The sequence below is a fragment of the Adiantum capillus-veneris genome, chromosome 15 (assembly GCF_014529385.1).
Source record: "Adiantum capillus-veneris isolate H3 chromosome 15, ASM1452938v2, whole genome shotgun sequence".
NCBI classification, from domain to species: domain Eukaryota; kingdom Viridiplantae; phylum Streptophyta; class Polypodiopsida; order Polypodiales; family Pteridaceae; genus Adiantum; species Adiantum capillus-veneris.
The window spans coordinates 99,097,057-99,116,441 of NC_140945.1; the positions used below are offsets into that span (position 1 = coordinate 99,097,057).

Genomic DNA, 19,385 nt, shown 5'->3' on the forward strand with positions numbered 1-19,385 from the left:
AGACATCGCATCGACGTGTGAAAAGCTTAACTAGTCTTGCTTGGTGGACCTCGCTATATAACATCTATAGAATATAACTGGACATGCAAATTGACATTTAGCATCTAGCACTAAAGGATATAAGAGCTTGAGTAATTTGGCAACGGCGGTACTGCTGAAAGGGATATACATTAAAAAAGAATTGTTATGTTTATGGGGGGAGACAAAGTTAAGTGCATTGATTAATAGAGATTATAGGGATAATTTTTGAGAGAATTAGTTGAGTTCTGAAGAGAAGGAGACACATTTTAAAATTGTTATTATCTTTATGGGAGGATACAAAGTTATGTGCCTCAAATAATAGAGATTGATGTCAGAAATCAACATGTTGTTGGTTTAAGTAAAATAGCAAGTATTTTAATAGTGAACCAATCTATTTGATGTAAATTTTGCTAATGGATTAGGTCACAATAATTGACAAAAGAAAGAAAGAGGATGTTGTGTCGGCAGAGAAAACAACAGCTTTCAATGAGACATATACGACAGTGGCAAGGAGAACTTAAATCTTTCTTGTTTGTTTCAGGAACATGTATTTCTTGCAGTGAGGGGGATGAGCTCGCAAACTGAACCAAAGGAAGTAAAGTGAAAAATTCTAAAACAAGCAAATGGATAAAGCATCAATGAACTACAACAAGGAATGAAGTGCTTTATTGACATGCAGTGGTGTACCGGTGCTCTTCAATTGTCCAATCTACATGCCGATATTGCCTTGCAATGAAACATCATGATTGAAATTGCAAACGTCACGCAAAAATGCCATACAAAAGTATGGTGGAGAGTTGGCACTGTGGTCTCTCCAAAAATTAAAAGAAATAGAAGCCATGCCCTGCCCAGTAGCGTTTATGTGTTGCACCAAGCAAGCGTATAGCCATCAAAAATTGGATGCAGATAATGAACCTTGCAGTGTTGTCAAGTTGGAGTCGCGCTTGTGCAATTGAAATGTCCAGTGTTGTGAATATATGTCCTCCCTGCCAGACACAAAAACCGCATTAAGACAGATACATGAGATGTACCATATTGATTAAGCTTAAAGAGAAGTGGATCTAATTTTATGCTCTATGTCAAGGTCGGCTACATAAGGAGTTATGGATGCTTTTTGGTAGATTTTCCCTTGTTAAAATTGCATTATCTCCCTTTGGTCGGTCATCAACTCCTTCTCCTACCTTATGTTGTAGCCAGCTTCCTGTTTGTAGTGCACATTCTCCTTGTAGACCAAGCATGGCCTCGCCTTAATGCAACTTCTCGGCCATGCAATAGCTTGCTATCACACATAGGGTTTGTCCTTGAGAACATTAGAGGCTTTTCAATTGCAGGGTTCTATTTATGGGACCAGTCTATTTGGTCGCCTTGGGCTGAAACACAGAGGTTTATTTCCAAGGTCAGATTCAAGCGAGCTTGCATCAGCGGGAGAGGACGTTCGCCTACTGCTTTCCCTATGCAAGCTCGCATGCCGATGTTATCTTATTAAGGTAAAAAATTATCCTTTTGAAGATGCTAGATGGATGCAAGGAATACAGCTTAAGGATATTATGAACCTTGTCAATGCTTACAATGCTACATTAGAGCAAGCAAATGTACATGTTTCTTTTAAATGATCGATATTTTTCTCTTACAAGACTAATTCTCTTTTTCTTGTGCACAAATTTAAGTAGTATGCACGTTTAGAATCATGTTTGTGATGATGATGTCTCTCAAACACCGATTAGAATTTGTCACTCTACTTTGGGAGAATGAAATGTATTCAAGAGCAAAAATGCTTGCGGAAACGAAGTCTCCCAATATTCAAATGGATTAGTCATCCATCTTGGAAAATGATGTCGTAGGGTAAAAAGGGATCCTCTACCCACTAAGAAACATCGACTTATGACTAAGGCTTTATCTCTTCTATCTCATAGTTGAGGATGACTATGATTTCAAGAGAGAGGTAATGTCATAAAATCTAATATCTAACCAACCCAAATGATTTTCTCATATTAAACTGATCATTTAATGTGTGAGAATAAACAAGAATAAGGGTAAGAATATGGACATGTGCTTATGGATCTATGTCAACACGGGGTCAAACTCAAAGGGTCCAAATGAGAGATGGTATGTCAAAGATAATGGAGTTTAAAGACCGTAGGGTTAGATTCATTAAAGACCTCCAAAGGTTAGAGTTAAAAATCCTTAGATCTAGGACCTTAGGCAAGTTAGGGATGTGCTTGAGGTGGCAACTTGGCCCAAACTTGAGGTGCTTGTTGTGCTTGCTTACTAAGGTGCTTGAGGTGCTTTATGACTAAGGTGCTTAAGGTGCTCCATGACTAAGGTGCTAGAGGGGATTAAGGTGTTCCAAAAGTCAACCAAGATCCCTTATACTCATGGGGGGGCGAGTCCTAATTGTAGGAGCATGAGAGAGAACACACACACCCTCACACAAGGCAAGCCTAAGTCTAAAGAAGCAACAAGGACACATGTCAAGCTCCTCTTCATGCTGCCCTCATAATGCCTAAAGCCTATTGGTTGGCCTCTAAAGGGGTCCAATAAGATTTTATTAATTGTTTATGCATTTATTCAAGCCCTCTCTTTCAAAGGGGAAAGGAGGACACTTGTCCTAATGCTAGCATGGTTGCTTGATATGCACTATGCATGTGATTGTGGCTAGGCTTGTATGGGTCCAACCAAATTCCAGTAAGAGCTACAAGGGGGGGGGGTCGACCAAAGCAAGCTAGAAGTGTGCTTGGGGGGTATACTCTCTCTCACACACACACACACACACTCACATGCTCATTCTCACTTGGTGAAAGTGCAAGAACTCCATCTCCTTCTCCAAGCTTGTTGAGAAGTTGAGAGCCTACACCAACACTCTTGGCTATGGAATGCAAATCCAACCAAGAGCCATGTTTCAAATGATTAAGATTTCCATCTTCTCCATCTTCATTACTATGCTATTATGCTATGCTAAGCAAGAAGAGTGATGATAAGTGAGGAACTATTTCTTTCTCATATGAATATTTCTTCTTCCTCTTCCCTACCCTCATTCCCTGCTAGCTCTTTCCACCTTAGATTTAAACCATAATCTTAAAGCTAAGCTTAATTATAAAACTAAATCCTAAATCTAAACCCTAATCTTAATCCTATATTTAAATCCTAATCCAAAAGCTATAAGAATATATCCTAAATCCTAATCCTAATTAATTCTCTACCTCTCGGGAATTGATGATGATCATGATGATGATTTTAATCTTTCAGTTTACTACCTTTTTTTTAATGATTTTTGTACCCAAACATTGGAGATTAGATCCACCAAAATTGCATCAGTTTGGTCTCATACGTCATTTGGCCTTTTGAAACGTTTAGTATAACATTTCATTTCATTTCATTCTCTCTCTCTCTCTCTCTCTCTCTCTCTCACACACACACACACACACACACACACACACACACACACACACACACAACATGTGTGTGTGTGTGTGTGTGTGTGTGTGTGTGTGTGTGTGTGTGTGTGAGAGAGAGAGAGAGAGAGAGAGAGAGAGAGAGAGGGATAGAGTGGAAAGGAGAAAGAAAAGAGGGGAAGGGAGCATTCGTGGCTCTCCGTTCTCTCCTCGTGTGTGTGTGTGTGTGTGTGTGTGTGAGAGAGAGAGAGAGAGAGAGAGAGAGAGAGAGAGAGAGAAAAGAAGAAGAAGAAGAAGAAGAAGAGAGTTTTAACGTCGTAGGAAACTATCCCAAGAGACCTTATAGATCTAGCGGACGAGGAGTTGAACTCAAGACCTCTTATTCAAGAGGGAAATGACATAACCAATCTACCACACTTGGGTGATAGAAAGGTTATTCCATCTTCCTCTTTTTATTGGCACACACACACACACACACCCAAGAAGAAGAGAGTTTTAACGTCGTAGGAAACTATCCCAAGAGACCTTAAAGATCTAGCCGACGAGGAGTTGAACTCAAGACCTCTTATGAGAGAGAGAGAGAGAGAGAGAGAGAGAGAGAGAGAGAGAGAGAGGGGTGAGGGCATTACCTTCGTCATTGTCGCTTGTTTGAGAGCGTGCGCAAAAAATTAGATTCAAATCTGAGTTTTGACGTTCACGCATAATTTTTACCTCCAGTGTCGATGTCGTTATGAGCATCGGTATTATATAACAACGTAGATAACGATGTCGTTAGTTTTGAACGTCACCCAATGAACGTCGCTAAGCTTAAGAGGCTCTTGTAGTGGAAATACATATATATTTGATTAGCAATTAAAAAATGTTAATATTTTAACAAAAAATAATTATATAATTATTTTTGCTTTTAATTTGATCTTTTCTTTTGTGTGTATGTGTGTTGGTGGGGGGGAGGGGGGGGCGGGGGTTGGGGGGGAGTAACAACAAGCCCCTTCGATTGAGCATAGAATCTCTCTCTCTCTCTCTCACAACCTCACCATTCATTGACTGTTTTGTACAGTCCTATATGTGGATGTGTGTCTGTTTTCCTTTTAGGAGGGGGGCCGGGGACGCTATTCTTCTTGCTCGGTGCAGATTGGGTGACTTACAAAGGGAATCACGCTGTACGAAGGAAACTCTACATCCACATACCTTTTAGAGGGCCCTATACAAACACCTTTAGGCTTCATTCAAACTGCACGGAGGCATCACGAGCAATCAAGGCATTTTCCACACCGAGATGTTCACATTGTGTGTGGAGCATTTCATGTTTTAATCTTAGAGCATTTAGGCATCCAATCAGGTGCGCCTCGTGCCTAGCTCCTATGACTCTCCACTGCGAGATTTTAGAGATCGAGCAGTCGGCGTTGCAACAGTGCTTCGCTCAAAGCCTCCTCGTCTTCGTTCCGCCTGCTATTTCGTGGGTCCGGAAGAAGGCGCTCAAACTTTCCTTCACGCGTCCCTGCCCTTCTGCATTTGCTGCGCAGTCTGACGCCCTCTTAGAAGGAGGCACTGGGCAGTCCTCTTAAACCAGGCCGGTTCTGTGTTCGCCACGTGGCTATTTCCAAGTATGAGCCCAGCTTTGCACCTCCGCTGCTGACGACACGTGCAGAGTCGACTTTGTAGTCTGTTATATCATACATGTACCACGTTCGAAGGGAGCTGATAGATCCCAAAGAGAGGTTTGAGCAATGAGACTGTTGAAAAGTCTGTGGAAGATCCCCTTTGCTTCGTCTTCCGTCCGGCTTTCATTATCACTGTGCAGAGTCCAGGCTCCAGATGACAAGGACTAGGCTTTGCCTCAAATACATCCTGCTCACGTACTAGGCTGGGGCGAACAGATCAGTACTGAATGGCTGCGCTGGGAGAGATTCAGATCTGACGTGAAGCTAGTGGCTAGCTATATTGACCTTCTCGTCTGCACGCGGGCCGCGGCGCCCTTTTGGATGCTGCACTTCCTCTGCCCTAATTTGTGAACCCAACCGTAGCTAGAAAACTTCCTGCACTTTATCTGCACTCCTTTCTAGATTGGCGATTCAAAGAGCGCATTTGGAAGATCGTGAGTAGCAATAGCTATGTCGGAGTCGGAGGATAATCTGCAGCAGAGGCCCGTTGATGCTGATATTGACGATGTTGGCGGTAAATCTCTTGAGGCCTCTTATGGTGGTGCAGATACAAATGAGAATATTAATGGCGATGTTGGCGATAATTCTGTTGAGGCCTATTCTGGTAGTGCAGAATATGCAGACAAGAATGTGAAGGCCGCTGATGCAGCTGATGCAGATGCAGATGAGGGTGGACATGATACAGATGTGAATGGACTCGGATCTTCCTCCACCTCGCTCCTCAAGGAGTCGACATTGAGATGGAGGAAATCCGTCCTGAAGATTAATGCGAGTCTTCGGTTTCGTCATACGACGTTCTTTAGATCAGCACTCAGTGATGGCCTGCAGGGTATGCCACGGGCAAGCTCTGCATCACTGGAAACAGATAAGCAACTTTTTTCTATGCAGGTTATGAATCGCATGTCCGCAGACCAGGATGCTCCCTCAACTAGCGGCCCTGCAGCTGCAGGAACTGGAGCTGAATTGGACACAGTCGCAAATATTCAGCTGGATATGCAGACAGAGGGCCTGGCGCTGTGTGCAGAGCTGAGACTCATTTGCAGTGGGTATTGGGCCTCGGCCGGCGGCTATTTGGACTTGGCCGTCGCGTATTTGACCTTGGCCGGCCGTGCCGCCGTTAACTGGTTTGGGCACACAGCAGTAATCCCTTTGATCTTTTACACCTTGAGAAAAATCATTCAGCTGCAGCCCACTTTTAACGCGGCCGCGTTGATCCTCAACTTCGTAGCTGTGGCTGCTGCACAGCGTGTTTCTGCTGCACCATTGACGATGCTGCAGTTGCTGTGGGCTAACCTGTTAATGGACATTTTGAATACCCTGACTAACATGAATCCAATGCATCAGCAGCGCCAGGACGGCACGGATCAGAGATTGATTGATCTGGCTAGGAATGTGAAGGCCAGAAATCTGTTGTGTCAGGTGGGCTATCAGGTGGCTGTGCTGCTACCTGTTTACTTTGGGGGCAAGCAGCTACTACAAATTATGGCGGGGGATATCCTGAAAACGCAGTCGGCCGGACATGCAGGTAGCACGTTTCGTCCTGCAGCTGCTCCTTGTCGTCTTCTGCTGTTGCACGACTACGGCAGCCCTCTGCGGCAGCAACAGCAGGACATCATCAACACCATCGTCTTCAACGCTCTTGTGCTGTGCCAGCTGTTTGACGCGGTCAACCGTAGACAGCCCGACCGGCTCGACATTTTCAAAGGGCTTCTTTCTCTCGATGGCCTAGTATTCATGGCCGCCTGGTGCACTATGCTGATTGTACAGGTTGCCTTTGTGGAGTGCTTCCACAACCTTGCGTCCACAGTGAAGCTGAGATGGACGTATTGGGTGATTTGCGCATCCATAGGCTTCCTCAGCTGGCCGACGGCCGTCGCAGGTAAATTCATTCCCGTGCCCGCAGAGCCGTGGTTGTATAACATGCTCTCAAGCACAGGGCTTGTAGACAACTCACATCCCTACCTCAACCCGCGACGTGTACCAGTGTGAATTACAAGGCCGCAAGCACCTTATCTCTTAATAGGAGCCTCACCTTTTTATTTTATTGGCCTTTTTTTTTTTTTTTTTTTTGGGGGGGGGGGGGGGGGGTTGTCTCTAATTGACACCTTCGATTTCTAGCTTTCTAAAAGAAGTATTAGTGTTGAGTTTAGTTAGACATCTTAAGTTTAGTGTTGAGTTTAGTTAAACATCCTTCCAATGTTTTCAGTGCCAAGGATGGAGACTCATCTTAAATGTTGATGGAGTTTGTCCAATGGGTCTCTTTCATTTCATAGCCTTAGAGGGAGTTGGGTATCCTTCCAATGTTTTCAATGCCAAGGATGGAGAATCATCTTAAATGTTGATGGAATTTGTCCAATGGGTCCCTTTCATTTCATAGCTTTGCATAACTTTTTAAGACTTTGCCTTGTTTTTTTTTTTTTTTGTCCTTGCTCATCTTATATTATCTTCAACATGAACACACAATTTATACTTGTTCTTTTTTCTTAGGATGAGCCTACATTGCTTTTATTTTGTGTACCTTTTTATTTTTAAAGCTTTTAAAGAGTAATAACTTTTTTCACAAGAACAAACGATTGTGTGACTCTCTCTCTCTCTCTCTCTCTCTATATATATATATATATATATATATATATATATATATATAGTATTTTAATTTTCCTCATATCTTGATTTCCTTTCTGGAAAGCTATCGTGAAATCTCACCTTGCTTTTAGAGAGGATTTACAGTTGAAAATCGGAGTCACTTTTTGACGAACATCACAACCGGATCCCAAATGTGAACTTGATGTAAACTAGATGTAAAGAAGAATAAATGTGAACTCGTTGTGAACTTGCATGTAAACTAGTTGTAAACTCTCGTTCTAAACTCGAAGTAAACTCCGTGTGAACTAAGATCGCAACAGGCTAGGAATACGCAATATGATGCTATCTTTCTCCATATGGGCCTATCAAAACGTGCACAACAACGAGTGGTAAAATAGTGGCCTTGAGAGGGGGAGGTTGCAAGGTCAAATCCCACACAACCCTTACTTTTTCCTCCAAATGAATCGAACGGTCCACAATGAACAATCATCTAGGAATGTACTAGATCCGCTCTAAAAAATGAGGGTGTCAAATAGAGACGTGGCTAGGCAGCTACTGGGAGCGTTTCACAAGAAGGGGGTAGCGTTGTTGGGATGAGGTCACCACCTTGGGGGCCCTCATGCCTTCAAAAGGCTGGAGCCTACATCCCTTGTCCTCTTCCTCCTATAAACAATGATGTCGCACAACCCGCCTACGACGGGTCTCGCTTGCTCTTACCAATAGTTTCAAATGGCCAATCCTTTACAATATCTCTCACAATTCTCTCTTTTAAATGTCTCTATGTATCTATGCATGCATGTAAGTATACATATATATGTGTGTACGTACATAGGTGTGTGTGTATATATATATATATATATGCACACGTTTGTATGTGTGCATATTTATATGTATATATCTATCTTTATGTAATGGAAATGGCCTATGAAAATTCAGAATAACGGAATCAAGAGAATTCATTATGGAGTTTGAGAGATCATTTGAAGGGCCTTCTAAGATGTCAGGACACCGGCAAGGCCGGACTTGACAAGGCAGGGCCGGGCTAGGTGGTGTGGAACGGGGAGTCCAACTAGGGAAAAGGGCCACGGGCATGCCTATATAAAGGGTGGTTGGGTGGTGGACTCTCAGGCTCTAGTCACGCTTGTCTTACATTGGTATCAGAGCATGGTCTATTTTTGGGCAAGAGGGCGTGGAGCTTTTTGCATGCTCCTCTCTTTGAGGGCGTGAAGAGCCGCCTGCTCCTAAGGAAGACGATGAAGCCGCAGAGTGTGTGCAGGGCCGCTTGTGCAGGGAGGGAGGAGACCTCGACCTCCACCATAGCTCGCGTGGCTTAGCCCGACGGATGTGCGCTGCGAAGGGGGGGAGTTTTCGTCACAGCGGTGACATCCAACAAGCAGCGCAGGTGAATCTCTCTCTCTCCGTCGCCCTCGTGGCACTGCCGTGGTCGCCATAGTCGACTGCAGAGTTTTTTTTTCACACTCAAGGCGCCCAAAGGCCTTTGGCCTTGGGCAATTCCTCAAATAAATCAAGCTAGGGTGCGTGCCCACCCGGGTACACACCCCATACACAAGCTAGGGTGTTCGAAGGTTGTCGGCCGAGATCCGACACAAGCATGGGCAAGGGGCCACGGAATTCTAAGCAAACTGTCAGAATTATAGAAATTGCAGAAGTTGGTAGAAGTTAAATTTCGACGGAGTTGAAGTTTTGAAAGAGTATCTATTGCAAATTTTTTTCCTTCGGGAAGATTACGTCGCCTACGACATTTCAAAGCGAACAATTACGTTTCAAGCAGTACAAATTTTTGTCGGCATCTTCAAGCATAATTGATTCAACTATCAAGAGCTTACGGAGCTCCATATACGGTGGACTACTCTCGATTTTCACGGAGTTAGCACGGCTACTATTCTTTGCGAGTGCTTCCCATATCAGGCATATTTTCTGAGTACTTCTTTCACCGCACTGTGTAGCCATGGATTCAGATATCAATATGACATTCGATTTTGAGCAAAGTACTCCTGATCCTACCAATGATGGTCTACGGCCGGATCCTCTTAAGGAGAAGATACTTATGAGTTGCTCGATATTCGAGAATTTTGTGCACTTCAGATACGCATGACCGTCATGGATGAAAATTTTACAACATTAAATGAAAATGCTACTAAACTCTCCACATTAGTAATTCAATTAATGCATCAGCAGTCTAAGAGTCCTACTGACACCCACAGGCATGAGCACGTTGGCACACAAGGGCAAGGCCCAACTAATGATACGTTGCATACTCTCACTGCCAAAGAGGTGGATGACTTGTTAAAGAACTTTAAACCACCAGTCTTTAAGGGCGAAGACCGAGATCGCAATAAGGCTACAGTGAACATCTTTCTCAGCAAATGGGATGGAATTCACGCCTTACGGCGTACCCCGAATGCAGTTAGAGCTCTGCAAACGAGCTTAACTCTAGAAGGTAAGGCCTACAAATGGTGAATGTCTCTCAAGGAGAAAAAAATCATACCATAGAGTTGGGCATCCTTTGAAGCAATGTTTAGCAAGGAATTTTTGCCTACAAATGAGGCCGATCGGAATTGGACGGCTTGGGACACATGTTCCATGCGCCAATACCCATCACTCCTTGAATATATCTCTCACTATCGGGACGTTATCCTCAAGTTGGAAGGCTTGGATACCTTTCAACAAGTACGAGGGTTCATACGAGGTCTGACACCCGAGCTTAAGAAGTATGTCAAGACCCAAGAGCCTAAAACACTTGAGGAAGCCATAGTGAAAGCACATATTCATGATGACCCTGATGAGAAGAAAATACATAAGAGTAACGTGCTTGCTAGTATACATGGTAATACACACACTCAGTATGGGCATAATAAAAGAATATTTCTAGTTGCTAATTCACATGCATCTAAAAAACCCAAGGGGTCCAGGGGTCCTCTCTCTCCTAAGGATTTTGATAAGGCCAAGAAAGAGAAGTTATGTTTTCAATGTTTAGGAAGAGGTCATGGCAAAAAAGATTGTCCCAAGGGAAAACCTACTGCTTAGGGGAAGGAGAAAGCAGTGCACACGATGCAACTACTGCCTCTTGAGTCTTCCTCAAAATTCTCCACAGTGGAAGTAACACACACTGAGGTGGTTCATGAATGCTGTCTCACAGCTTCCATGTGGCAACAAACCTTTGGACCACGTGAGTTAGTACGTATGCACGGATATCTGCAAGGACACAAGGTGCACATCTTGATAGATGACAGTGCTACTCACAATTTCATCAATTATGGATTGGTGAAAAAGCTCAAACTGCCTCAAACTCTGAGTACCCACCACTACAAGGTAGCACTGAATGGACATGATACTGAAATATGGGATACTCAATGCCGAGCTGTTCCATTGGAAGTACAAGGGTACTCTACTTGTTTGTATTTTCAGGTTATGAATATGGAAAGGTCTGATGTGGTTCTTGGTAGGGAGTGGTTGCATAGCCTAGGATCATCATTGAAGCATAGCTATGAGCACAACAGATTGATGTTTGAATCTCATGGCGCACATGTGTTGTTTTTAGGAGAAAAGGATATACCTTCATCACCACTTATTTGTACCGTTGAGCTTATGTAGCTTGTTTCTGATAATAAAATAGATCAGGTTTTCTTGTGTTACTCGCTGTCTCATTTCCTTTCTAACATTGAGTCTGTCAAACATTCCTCAACGCCGCATGCTTATCTATCCTCTATTCCTAAACAAGCAAACGTTGCTAGTCAATTACAAAAATTATTAAAGGAATTTCAAGATGTATTTCCTAATGATTTTCCATCAGGATTACTACCGACACGATCAGTACAACATAGCATTGACGTTGCTGCAAGCTATAAACCTGTTAGTAAACCACCTTATTGTATAAGTTACTCAGAGGCTGCTAAGGTGGAACGACAGCTTGCTGACTACCTTAGCAGAGGGTTTATATAACCCAGTTCTTCACCATGGGCTTCGTCTATCCTTTTAGTGAAGAAAAAGGATGGTAGTATACGCATGTGCGTAGACTATCGGGGCTTAAATGTGGTTACGGTTAAGAACAAATACCCATTTCCAAGAGTAGATGAGTTGATAAGCTAACTCATGCTCGCATTTTTTTATGAAAATTGACTTGCGGTCAGGATATCACCAAGTCCGTATTCGGCTTGCCGATGTACCTAAGACTGCATTCCAAACATGGTTTGGACACTACGAGTTTTTGGTGATGCCCTTTGGGTTAATCAATGTGCCCACAACATTCATGACACTTATGGATAGTGTCTTGAAGCCATATTTGGCAAATTTGTCATTGTTTTCCTCGATGACATCCTAGTCTATAGTGCTTCTAAAGAAGAGCACTTACAACATCTCAGGCAGGTGTTTGAGTTGTTACGTACAAACAAGTTATATGCCAAGGAATCTAAATGTGATTTTCTAAAAGATGAAATTTATTATTTAGGGCATGTTATTTCAGCTCACGGCCTATACATGGATCAATCCAAAGTGGATACCATCAGAAAATGGCCTCCTCCTAAAAATATGGAAGAATTACATATATTTTTAGGATTTGCAGGTTTTTACCGAAGGTTCGTTAAAAACTATGCTCAAATTGCTGTTCCTATGACGGATCAACTTAAAGGAAAAGGAAAAGATTTTCAGTGGAGATCCGCTCAACAACACAGTTTCGATACGCTCAAGGATGCATTAGCTACAGCTCCTATACTGGCTATTGTAGATCATTTGAAACCATTCGTTTTGGAAACGGATGCCAGTGATCATGCTATGGGAGCAGTCCTGTTACAAGGCGGACATCCAATTGCATTTGAAAGTAAGAAGCTTGATGCAGCTCAGCAAAACTATTCTGCTTACGAACGCGAACTCTATGCAATAGTGTTGGCCTTAAAACCATGGCGGAATTATTTGTATGGTGCTCAATTAATAATTGTGTTTGACCATGAAAGCATCAAATGGTTTACACAACAAACAGATTTAAAGGGTCGAAAAGCCAGGTGGGCCGAGATCCTTCAGGAATATGATGGCAAGCTAAGGTATCGTAAAGGCCTATACAATGTAGTGGCAGACGCTCTAAGTAGAATGCCAGAGATCAATTCGCTCTTGTTCACGGAACTTCGTAGTGAATTTTTAGATTCTCTCAAGGGCAAGTATGAGCATGATGAAGCATATTCCAATGTGTGGAGCCATGTTCAAAAGAGGGATCCTTCTCACTTCAATGACGGTAGTGTACAGTTAACCTCCACACCTAGTTCTCCTTTATCAAGTGATGAACTAAAACGATGGAAGCATTTTACCATTGAAAATGGGTACCTACTCCACAAGGGGAGAGATTGTGTACCGACGGACACGGACATTCGGCGCCAAATTATTTATGAATGTCATGATAGTCCAAGTGCAGGGCACCCGGGGATTAGAAAAACTTATGCTCTCGTACGACGACAGTTTTACTGGCCAGGTATACATGGCTTTGTTCAAGCTTATGTCTTGTACTGCCAAAAATGTCAAGTTAACAAGGCAGAGCGCCTGAAAGCAAGAGGACTCTTACATCCTTTAGAGATTCCCAATGGAAAATGGGAAAGTATCTCTATGGATTTTATTGTAGGTTTACCAACCACTATACGAGGTCATGACTCAGTATGGGTGGTCATAGATATGTTGACTAAACTATGTAAGTTTATTCCAACCAAGTCAACGGTTAAGACACCAGAACTAGCCAAGTTATTTGTGGACAATATATACAAATTGTATGGTTTGCCAAGTAACATTGTAAGTGACCGTGATCCCAAGTTTAATAGCCACTTTTGGAGAGCTGTATTTAAACGATTGGGTACACAACTAAACCTCAGTACAGCTGATCATCCAGAAATGGATGGTCAAACGGAACGGGTTAACCAGGTGCTAGATGATATGCTAAGAGCATACATCAGCAAAAAATAGTCAAACTGGGAAGAATACTTACCTATTCTTGAGTTTGCCTACAACAGTGCTAAGCATGTCACAACAGGTTTTAGTCCTTTCATACTCATGTACGGGTTTCAACCTAGGTCACCAGTTACGGCGGGGTTGGCAACGGAAAAACTCCAACAGATTAAGGATTTTCTCCAAGACCACATGGATATGCTGAAACTTGTTCACCAGAATGTCCGGCAAGCATAGGATCGGTATAAGAAATATGCTGACAAGAAACGTTGGAAAGTTACCTTCAAAGAAGGGGAGGAAGTATTTTTACGTGTGCCAGAACATTCAGAAAGTTTGAAAACTGGACCGACGCCTAAATTATCTCCCCGATATTGTGGGCCTTTCAAAATAGTCAAGCGAGTAGGTGATCGTGCCTACAAACTAATACTACCTTCACATTCTCGTATTCATCTGGTGTTTCATGTAAGCCATCTACGAAAGTGGTTACATGGGGACGACAATGTTATTGACCAACAGGTTTTGGTTGATTACATTAAACCTCCTACCTTACCACATGAACCTGAACGTGTTCTTGATTATCATGAGTTGCATACACGTCATCACGTACGACAACAAGCCTTAATCAGGTGGAAAGATAGACTTGAAGAAGGTGCCACTTGAAAAAACATTAGTGTTCTTAAGAAGAAGTTTCCCACTTTTGTTTTCGAGGATGAAAACTCTTCTTAAGGGGGGAGTAATGTCAGGACACCGGCAAGGCCGGACTAGACAAGGCAGGGCCGGGCTAGGCGGTGTGGAACGGGGAGTCCAACTAGGGCAAAGGGCCAGGGGCATGCCTATATAAAGGGTGGTTGGGTGGTGGACTCTCAGGCTCTAGTCACCCCTGTCTTACATAAGAAAATATAAATTTTTTCCTTCTCTCTCTAGAAAATTGGTGTGGTAAAAGAAAAGGTCTCCTCATCAATTGTTCAAAAAGTGTACTTCGAAGTGGATTCTTTCAACAGAGTCATAACGGCCGTAATGATTGATGGAATATCCCTTTTTAGTTATATTGAATACACCTCGTCATATAGGAGGGAGTCTAGGGAGTAATGGCGCTATATTCTTTTGTTTCTTGATTTTTTTGACTGTGTATTCATGGCTTCTTCATCCATCTCCTCAAATCTTCTCACTAAACATCATAAATATCATCTACATGTTGATTTGAATCCTAAATATGAGCCTTTATGCAAGAAAAGTAAAACAAACACAACCTTAACACCCACGAAGAAAGCAAGACTCAGAGTAGAGGGAGAAAAACACATAGATTTATGGACAAATGGCTCACTCTATCCTTTGAATCCTATGACCAATGCCTCCCCTGCATTTGCAACTTTATTGACCTTTGCAGGTGACTAACAGAATGGTTTACTTGGCTACTGCAAAGCTTTAACTGGGAAATCAAAAATTAAGAAAAGCATGGTTCACCATCAAGCAAATGAGATTGTATGACTTTCTACTTTGCATTGTGAGGACCAAAAAACCCTTTTGCAGTGCACACAAGAAATACATGTATTACAAGAAAAAGTACAGAACTTACAAAGGACTCCCACCACTGTCTAGGATAGCTATCGTTTTTATATCCTGATATTCAACAGGTAAGGTTGTATTACCCTCCTCGCCTTCACAATAATCTCCGACCTTGTTTATTGGCATTGGTTGGGCTTTGGGTTGACTTTCTCGTTTGTTTTCTTCTCCCATAGGGTTTGTTTGAAGAGGAATCTTTACTCTTTTGTGCTCCAAATGTTTCCCCATGTCTTCCCATAAGTGTGGTCTGACTCTCAAGAGTTCAGACAGCATGATTGTGCATGTTATAGGTGTCGACAGCATCTCTTGAAGACTTTTTGAGTCAACCATATGTGGAATAGTTCTCATCTGGGATGGAACTAACTTTATCTCTGATTGTGCCTCATGTTCACCTATAAATGAAGGCAGGGTTTTCAAGGATTGGGCTTTGATTTCCACCGAAATCTCCGTTTTCGCATCCCCATACAGCGATTGTATATGGGCTGGATAAAATCCGTTATCCAGGTTAATCTCAGGAATTGGAGCAGACTGTAACGTCGCGCTTCCGTTCTTTCTGTTTCTAATGGTTTCCCATAAGTGTTGTGGCCATTGTTCTTCAAATTCTGGAATTGGCATTATCGTCATTGACTTAGCGTCATCAGTCGTGTTCGGCACCACTCGATGATCCAGTGACAATATCATTTCAGGTCTGGGTCCATTTACTTGTTTTGGTTCATCGATTTTTAGTTTTTCTTGCTCTTTGTGAATCAAAACTTTTTGTTCTGGGGTTCTAACCACCTTAGGTTCCATCAATGTATGGGCTATTTCAATGAGGTGTTTACACATTTCCAAACGCTTCGTTTCCACTTCTGGTTGAGGATAAGTTAACCATCTCTGCTCTAAGGTTTGGTTTGGTTTTAGCCTTGCTTTGTACGCTTGTAATAGAGCATCAAACGGCTCTAGCACTTGCTCAACCAAGACTGATTCCCCTTAGGACGCTTTCCTCGGCTTGTTGTTAACCTCAGCAGTTTTACTCTCTCTCTCTCTTGTTTCAATTGCTCCTTTGTTTCATGCAATTTGTTTTGCATGGCAATTTGGGTTTTCAACCTTCTTGTTTTCATCCTGTCTCATTTCGCCTTCTAGGATTTTCGTTGGGTTCTCACGGATAAACTCTCATTTTTTGTGGGTATCGGCAACTCGACCTTTTCCTCCAAAGGCTCGTTTTTCCCTAAGTCCTTGGCTTCGGCTCTGGTTATCGCATTGATTTGGATCATGGGATCGGTTTCTAATCCGCTGCTTGCACTTGGTATCACCCCCACAATATTCATAGTTTCTTTTCCCTTATTGTCCGGATTCTTTGGGCAATCTGGCAATATGTGATTCACACCACATCCGTCACAAAACCCAAAAATTTTCACTCTTTCGCCTTTGAAAGGGCAGTTACGCTCCCAATGATCCGTACTTCCACATCTATAGCACTGTCCAATTGGTGGTTGATTTTGAGGAGGTGGTCCCATAGGTTGTCCTGCTCTATTAGGATATCCTCTTGGTTTGTAATTCTGGTTCGCAATGAACATTAACGTTCTTTCGTCTACCAAATATTGATCTCTCAAAGGTTGTGCTACATCCGTTGGTGGTGCCATACCCTCTCTATTTTCCCATGGTTGATAGGCTTTGTCTGCGTATATTTGTGATTCAGGTTCTATTGCATAAGGCTCATTCGGTTCCTCGTAATAAGAAACTTGAAGTGTACTATTTGTTCCTGGTGATGCGTCACAAGGTTGAGCATACCTAATCATGACCCTATTTTCCTGTGGTAATGGAGGTTGTTGACCCAACACAGGTTGAGGTCTGTCTGCTCCTGCTACCAGATTCATTTTTGGTCCAACTTGATATCTTGGACGAGGTGGTTGGGATGGTCCTGCTGGAGGTCCATATGGTCTTTCCCTCACATAGTTTTTGTTATAAAAACACTCTTCCGTGCCATGATTTGTCCATTTTTGTTCTATGGTGCACCATTTCAGTACTCGTCCATTCTCAACTGGTGCCTTTGGCTGTTGGTGTGCACTATGACGTCGGATGATCCCCCTCGCATATGACACACTTCCTCGTCTGAGACTGTCTCATCACCGGATTTGATCTCATATGTTGCTGCATTCTCTTGGTTACCTCCTCTATCATTTGATCAGCTATCGGCATCAAGGACGCCTGAGCATCTTTCTTGGTAGAGGGTTCGCTTTTAATCGATGAAGAGCCACTGGTTACTGAATCAGTATCCTCTGACACTTCCCCATATGCTTTGCAGTTGTCGACAAGATATAACGCTTCCCTTGTAACCCGTTGAAATGTGCTACAGGCCTTCAAGTGAAGGTCCTTTTTCAAGGTTTCATTCCTAAGTCCTTCAACGAAGAGCACAGACAATCTCTCGTCCTGCGGTAATTCCCTCCTCGGGCACCTCTCAATGTATTGCTTGAATCTCAAGGTTGCTTCCTTCACTTTTTCATTCTCCCTTTGTTTAAAAGCGTATATCTGCGATACAGTATTATTCTTTATACCCCGTTTTGAGAATTCTTCCGCGAACTCGCGCAATACATGTTCAATATTCGGACAAGTTTCAGGGTTTAAAGTTTGAAACCATGTTAAGGCCGTCCCTTCCAAGGTCAGCCCGAATCCCTCGTATTGAGTATGGAAATCAATGATCTGTTCTGCTCTTAAGACTTGCTTGAAGAGCGATACATGGGCATATGGATCCCCTGATCCGCTATACTTCTTCGACATGCAATTCGCTACTTGGGATGTCCTGATTCGTCTATGGTCTGCGGTCAATCTCATTGCTCCTGTGTCTCGACTTTATCGTTCTCGTGCATCATGGAGGTCGTAGGTTGCTCTCGTTGGCTCCCCTGCCCCAAATCTACTACTAGGAGGAAAATGTGATGGGGTGGATGCAAATGTCGGACCTACAGCCTTATGTGTAGAGATAGGAACTGCACTACCTCGATTCGTAGCCATTGGTTCTCTGGAATGTAACCTTCCCATGGGGCTTGACATAGAATAATGAGGTCGACTAAAAGAATCAGCTACATGAGTCCTCCCTCCACCTGTGGTCAACGGTTCTGGCATGACAGTTGTAGGTGCTGGTCTTAGCGGGCTTGGAGTGACATAATACTGATGAAGTGGTCCCCCAAAGTACGTATATCCTTCCAACTCTTTTTTATCGATTGCTGCATATCATCTTCCATACTTGTCGTATGCTGCAATTTTCGTTTCCGCTCCCTCTGTGTAGGTGAAGACATAAAGTCTTTTCCGCTCAGTCATCTCCCCGACGTAGGGTTCCTCGCATCTATAATAGAGATCTTGCTCTCCATTATTATACTTGTATAATCCCAAGTAGACATTATCCGTGTTGATTCTTAACGTTTCGTTTTCTCACCTTAATCTCGCATTAGGTATGCTCATTGTTGGTGCCTTTTCCTCATGTTCCTCGTCTATTTTGGCTTTTGTGCCCATCAATCCCCACTTGTCTACAATGTTAGGATTCAGGACTACCAAGTACATGATACCCTCGTCATCTAGGTACCTGTCTCCGCTATAGCTCACAGGCACTATGTCCCTGAACTCACTTGGTCTATCTTTTATTTTCACACAGTAGCGGTCCATACCATCTTTGTATATATTGGCACCTTGCTTGTTGTCATATTGATACTTGATGAACAATAGCTTTAGTGTGGCCGAGGGTCTGATGGTCCTGCTGCCATGTTTTCTCTTCCGTTTAGTTTTAATTGTCCCAAGTGTTCTGTGAAATACTCGAAAGATCTCTTTGAAGAAGTATCGGAGACGCCTTCTTCAAGGATCGGCTCTAACGGTCGTACTATCCCTTGGTTTACACTCTCCTCCGTTGATGCAACACTTGTTTGATCTGCTAAATTTAGGTGTCTGGTGTTGATTTGTTTTCCTGATCTCAAAAACATGAAGAAAGTGGGATTTACTGACTGAATCCAAACCTCTTACCTGGAGATGGAAAGATCTTCCAATTCCTACGACTGCATGGACTGTTACTTGATCGGTCTCTGCAAATGAATACACTGGATGGCTATGAGATCACTGTATCATTCCAACTGTCAGCAGATTCAACACTTCAAAATGATCTCAACAGAATTTTTCTTGCAGATTATTGATAGTATGTCCAATTTGAGTTTTGACAACTCCTGTTATCTTAAATAGTCTAGGTCTATAAACAGTAAAA

The 19,385-nt window shown here is 42.8% G+C and overlaps 1 protein-coding gene across 1 annotated transcript; it reads left to right on the forward strand.

Annotated features, from left to right (window-relative positions):
* The first annotated feature begins 4,242 nt into the window (after nt 1-4,242).
* LOC147441145 (uncharacterized) lies at nt 4,243-7,121 on the forward strand. Its single transcript, XM_086483664.1, has one exon. It carries the CDS (start codon nt 5,525-5,527, stop codon nt 7,061-7,063), a length of 1,539 nt encoding a protein of 512 aa, XP_086339790.1. The 5' UTR covers nt 4,243-5,524; the 3' UTR covers nt 7,064-7,121.
* Nucleotides 7,122-19,385: the final 12,264 nt, after the last annotated feature.

Bases quoted from the DNA above. Each gene is read 5' to 3' on its own strand.
- LOC147441145 (XM_086483664.1), top strand. From the start codon at position 5,525: ATGTCGGAGTCGGAGGATAATCTGCAGCAGAGGCCCGTTGATGCTGAT.